This window comes from Sorghum bicolor, chromosome 2 (assembly GCF_000003195.3).
Source record: "Sorghum bicolor cultivar BTx623 chromosome 2, Sorghum_bicolor_NCBIv3, whole genome shotgun sequence".
In the NCBI taxonomy this organism is placed as follows: Eukaryota; Viridiplantae; Streptophyta; class Magnoliopsida; order Poales; family Poaceae; genus Sorghum; species Sorghum bicolor.
Genome location: NC_012871.2, coordinates 16,647,087 through 16,652,700, shown reverse-complemented (window position 1 = coordinate 16,652,700; position 5,614 = coordinate 16,647,087). Strand labels below are relative to the sequence as shown.

General features: G+C 45.2%; 1 protein-coding gene across 1 annotated transcript; it reads left to right on the top strand.

Annotated features, from left to right (window-relative positions):
• Window positions 3,260-4,640, top strand: LOC8057965 (expansin-B11). Its single transcript, XM_002461883.2, has 2 exons — window positions 3,260-3,633; window positions 3,733-4,640. Exons 1-2 carry the CDS (start codon window positions 3,327-3,329, stop codon window positions 4,362-4,364), a joined length of 939 nt encoding a protein of 312 aa, XP_002461928.1. The 5' UTR covers window positions 3,260-3,326; the 3' UTR covers window positions 4,365-4,640.

Here is a 5,614-nt window from a genome sequence, read left to right as displayed (position 1 = left end):
GTAGCGCTGCGTAGAATATTTTGATAAACTTTTATATTTGTTTTACTACTGTTTGGTGTATTGTTCTAATTATAGCTTGTTTGCTTCGTGTATGATTGTCTACATTGGATTGCGTGTTGTTGATTGATGTTTGGGAATAGACGTTGAGCCGTACGTTGGTGATCAAGACCAAGCCTTTGAAGACCAACAGACTCAGAAGAGCTTTGATCAAGGCAAGTATAACTTGGGATCATCCTTGTTACCTATTCACTTATATATATATATATATATATATATATATATATATATATATATATATATATATATATATATATATATATATATATATATATATATATATATATATCATATGCATGCTTTCACCTTGTCGACCCTAGCAAAATCATAGATGATTGTTACCTGGATTCCTTGCTACCTTCTTCATATGCATTTGGTGTAGATGTGCTAGTGCTTGATATAATCCATGATCTTGTAAAAGGATTAATAGTTGTGCAATGAACATAAAAGAATGACAAATAAATGTATGAGATCTTGTCTCTACGTGATCACCCGGGACAAAGTGCAACCATGAGGGCTATAATGGCTCTGGCTTTAGCTCAGTATGAAGACCTTTTCTAGCTTGTTAGAGGTTACCCGAAAGGGCGGAGGGGCTAAACCGTTTTGTGTATAGTGTGGCCTCTTTCTGTATGTGTATAGGTTGCGCGTTATTGTGCCATCGGAAGGGGGGCTCTATATCTGCGCGCAAAGGAAACCTTGCGGCCCTAACATGTTAGACGAACTTTTGAAAGACTTCATAGACCTTCCTTGGTAGTGGGTTAAGAGGTCGACGGGCCTCGGGCGAAAGGGTAAATCATGACTCATGGGTAAAGATGTACAACCTCTGCAGAGTGTTAAAACTAGTATACTAGCCGAGCTCATGGTCAGGAGCGGCCTTGGGGACATCTACATTAAGATGATGAGCTTATTATGTTATTATGTTCATTTAATTATCGTTCATGCTATGAGTTAATTATGCTTACATTTGATCATGTGATTAATGGATTATTTATGCTACCTTGACATTTGTTATATAATTATGAACATGCTATCCACTATTAAAAGGTAAATACAGTCAAACCAGTGTCAGCTATTTGAGCCTCATAAACCCCTAGTTATACTTGTTGAGTACGATATGTGCTCACTCTTGTAATTTTCCAACACCCCAGGTTATGCTAAGGATGATGATTGGATTGAGGACTACCGTTATGAGTATTAAGCTTGGAGTCAACCAGTCAACAGTGTCCCTGTGTGGTGCTTCCGTCGAGAGCGTTGTTTATTTCTATCATTATGATTGTATAAGACTATATGATTTATTATGTTCCGCTATGTAATAAACACTGAAATGGTACATTTGAGATTTGTCTACTTATGTGTGCGACTGTTTCTGGGGCACATATGAGTCTTTTATGCATCCTATTTTGTTCTTAAAATATGGGTGTGACATATTAGAAAAAGGCCTTTGCTATCGTATATGCAATTTTTATTATTATCATATATTTTTCTTGCCTGCTCTAAAACTTTCTTCATATGTATAATAGATGGCATATATGTTGTTGTCTAGGAGTTTTGGAAATTTTGAAAAGGACTCACTATATTCTATAGGTTAAATGGATCTATATGTGCCTGTCGAAATAAATTTCAAATTGAACTACGTGGACCCCAATAAGATTAAACAAACTAGATAAATTTATATTTTCGATCATATGTCAATTCAAGCCCCTACCATGGAGATATATGAAAAGGTCAACTTATAGGGATAATTCGACCTTAGCTTCAATCTCCAAATTATCGTAACTAGTGTATGGATCACTGCTAGGCGAAGAACAAAACCGATAGTGATGACCATTGTATCACCGCAGATGAAGGATAACCACCAGTAATGGCCATCTATCACTGCAACCTAGCAGTTGTGGCCATTTTGTGCTTGTTGGATTAGGCCAAGGATCAATGGTGGGTGAAAGACACCCAAAAGTGATGGCCATAGATCATCAGGCATTATTTTGACCCAGCAGTGAAGCCCTTCCTATACAACATCGTACCTCCCCATATCCACAACATTTCATTCTCCCTTGCTTATGGCAACAACTAAACTGGTGAGGGGAAGTTTCATAAAAAAACTAGTGAGGGGAAGAGGTCACCACTGCCATCCGCAAGAGCCATGAGTGCTGTCCGCACCCTTCACCCACATGTTCACCTGTGATCAGCCCTTCGCAACCACCACACCTGCTCCCGCCCCATGCTCGTAATAGTTTTCACCTCTTCGAGTGGAAGGCTACCACATGGTCTCCCCTCGGAGATCCGACCCCGTGGCCGTCAACCGCCATGACACCCTGCCCTCAACAATATTTACACTTTCCCCAGGCACTCCTGTTGTGTGCTCGTCGGGTGCTAGTGCCGCATTTGTCGGCTCTATGTCGCCAAGAGACAATGCCCACCTCTACGCGAGCCATGTGCCACTAGAAGAAGTGTTGAGGAAGGAGAGATCAAGGGATAGGGGAGACCGGGACATAGAGGAATGCAGCCATGGGGCAGAGGAGCTGGATTGGATAGACCAAAAAATTACCATGGACCGACTTTAAGACAAAACTATAACGTGGTTTCTATAGGTTCAGACTGCTATATGCAACTTGCACAAGTTTTATCACTAACTCAGAGCATTTGCACAAGTCCTTTTAAAATTTACTCTCTAGATCAACATCGGGAGAGAGTCAATAGAGTAAAAATCTCTTTCTATATCTTTGTACCATCCAACAATTTTTTTTTATCTTGTGCACATTGTAGAAAGCCATCCCCAGTCTTCATCTTTGGCAAGCAAGGAATCCGGAATAGGGAATATCTATATTTCGAGATCCAATTAAAAAGGTTTTTGGAGTTTCTTTTTTACTAAAATCTCTATTTCTATGAATTAGAAAAGATATAAAGATCCGCCTACATGTAATAAGCACTTCAACGGACTAAAGTTGTCTACACGTGTTTTTCAATTGTACGCTTGATGTGTATAAGCCATTCTCCAATTGTGTATTCACATCCTATTTGGACGTGATATATCTTCGATCGCAACACTAACCATTTGGTACTGGCACATTAAAAACTGTTTAGGTCCTTCCGGCTAACGTAGCAACTTGCCACGTTCTCCCCAATAATTTGACCGGTAGAGAATCGTCCCCAAAGCTCTTGATACGTCCCTATAAATACGACATCGTGGCCACCGTTGCAGCTCACCGAAGAACAGTCGAGCTTACCAGCTCATCTGAAAGCTGTGAACTTCGAGCTTAAAAACAGCAGCAATGGCGAAGCTTTGCACTTTGCTGTTGGCCGCAGTGGTGGTCCTGTCACTCCTAGTGAGCCCCATTGCCTGCAACCGAAAGTTCAGCAAGCCCAAGCCAAAGCCGGCCAGCCACAGGCGGCCGGTGACTGCGGTCAAGCCAAAGCCAAAACCGGTCAGCTACAAGCCGGCGCCTGTGGCGGCCAAACCTCCCCGCAGCAACCACACTGCTACACCCAGGCCATCGCCGATCGTCTACGGCTCCGGTGGCTGGCTGTCAGGCGCCGGCGCCACGTACTACGGCGCGACCAACGGCGACGGGAGCGACGGTTAGTGTACAGCAGTTGCCTTGCCCTTTACGCTTCTCCGAGTATATTTCTTTGCCATCGGTGTGTTAGCGTGTGTACTGTGTTCTGTGTACCGTGCAGGCGGCGCGTGCGGCTACCAGACTGCTGTCGGGAAGAAGCCGTTCGACTCGATGATCGCCGCCGGGAGCACGCCACTGTACAAGGGTGGCGAGGGCTGCGGCGCCTGCTACGAGGTGAAATGCAAGACCAACGCCGCGTGCTCCGGCCAGCCCGTGACCATCGTAATCACCGACCAGTCCCCTGGCGATCTGTTCCCCGGCGAGGTTGAGCACTTTGACATGAGCGGCACCGCCATGGGCGCCATGGCGCGGCCCGGCATGGCCGACAAGCTCCGCGCTGGCGGCGTGCTCAGGATCCTGTACAGGAGGGTGCCGTGCAAGTACCCCGGCGTGAACGTCGCGTTCAAGGTGGACCAGGGCGCGAACCCGTTCTACTTCGACGTGCTGATCGAGTTCGAGGACGACGACGGCGACCTCAAGGCCGTCGACCTGATGGAGGCCGGCAGCAGCGTGTGGACACCCATGGCGCACAACTGGGGCGCGACGTGGCGCCTCAACAACGGCAGGAGACTCAGAGCGCCGTTCGGGCTCCGGCTCACCTCCGACTCCGGCAGGGTGCTCGTCGCCAACAACGCCATCCCGGCCGCGTGGAAGCCCGGCAAGGCCTACCGTTCCTTGGTCAACTACCCCTGAAAAGTGAATGGCGTGTAATGTGCGTCCGGGTGTTGCGAGAGGCGGCGGCGGTGTAATGGTGTCAAGGAAGAGGAGGTTGAAGAAGAGAATGGCGTTCTTCCCTCCCTGGACGGTCTCTGCAGTCCCCAAGTGATGTGTGATGGCGTGAGTCAAATCATGCCTGTAATTTGATTCTTCATCTCGATTTGAATTTTGCTAATATACTCCTGTACTTGAGGAAAGAGAGAAGCTTATTTGAGTTGTGACTAATGTTGCATGCCAATGCATGTTATGTGCTTTGATGTTTTTGCCGTTTTGGACACTGCAACTTGACCTTTGGGATTACTGTTTTGGTTATTTTCATTAGCTTTACAACAAAAAAAATCTTGACCACCAAGTCGCTAAAACAAAGAACATGCTTCTCAACAATAAGACGCATGTAGCGACTTCATCAATCTTACAATATACATGCTTAGTCCGTAGGATGTCTGTGGTGATGGTATGTGCATGTATGTGAGTGTTTACGTCTCCACTTTGTTTCACAAGAAAAACTACAAGTACATACCATCTTTTTATAATAGAAAATCTAAGACAGAGAGTGTTTTTTTATTTTAACTAGCTAAAAAGAGAATCCCCATTTGTATTTGCTAAAAAAACAAAACAAGAAAGGGAAGGATGATGGAAGTAAGAAATGGATAGCACTTATCTGCCATTAGGGGTTTATAGTTGTGGAAAGAAGTTTGAGTTTTCGTATTACCAATGCTACTATGTGAAGGTATTCGTGGGACAATGAGGCAGTAGGGCCATCGCCATTGGGGTGGTGGGAGAGATCTATGGAGGATCCAGGTCCTTCTGTCGGGGCACACCGACCCTAACTTCTCATAAAATCAATGAGAGAAAACACTGATTTGTGCTGCTCAACAATGGAGAAGACTGCAGTTGACAATGCTGATGAACCTAATGCTAGTGATTCTAGCTACATTCACCCTGGGAGAGACAATAGGTGGGTGATAGAGGTGACAATGCAGAGTGGTTTGCCTTGATGGTACATGCATGGGTGGCGTTGCCGATGGAGGTGGTGGTAGAGGGAACACCTTAGTTGGAGTTCACAAAGACGGTGCTCTGAGTGAGGAGTAAGGCAAGGTCGAGAGGTAAGGTGATGTAAATAAGAGATGTGACAGTGTGGCAAAGTGGTAGGACCGTAGGTGTAGCACAACAAAAATCCACATTGACGTGGCTCATGCGTGGATTGTCACTAGGCCAAGGAAAAA

Coding starts and splice junctions, on each gene's coding strand:
- LOC8057965 (XM_002461883.2), top strand. CDS start 3,327: ATGGCGAAGCTTTGCACTTTGCTGTTGGCCGCAGTGGTGGTCCTGTCA. Junction 3,634..3,732: donor CAACGGCGACGGGAGCGACG/GTTAGTGTACAG, acceptor TGTACCGTGCAG/GCGGCGCGTGCGGCTACCAG.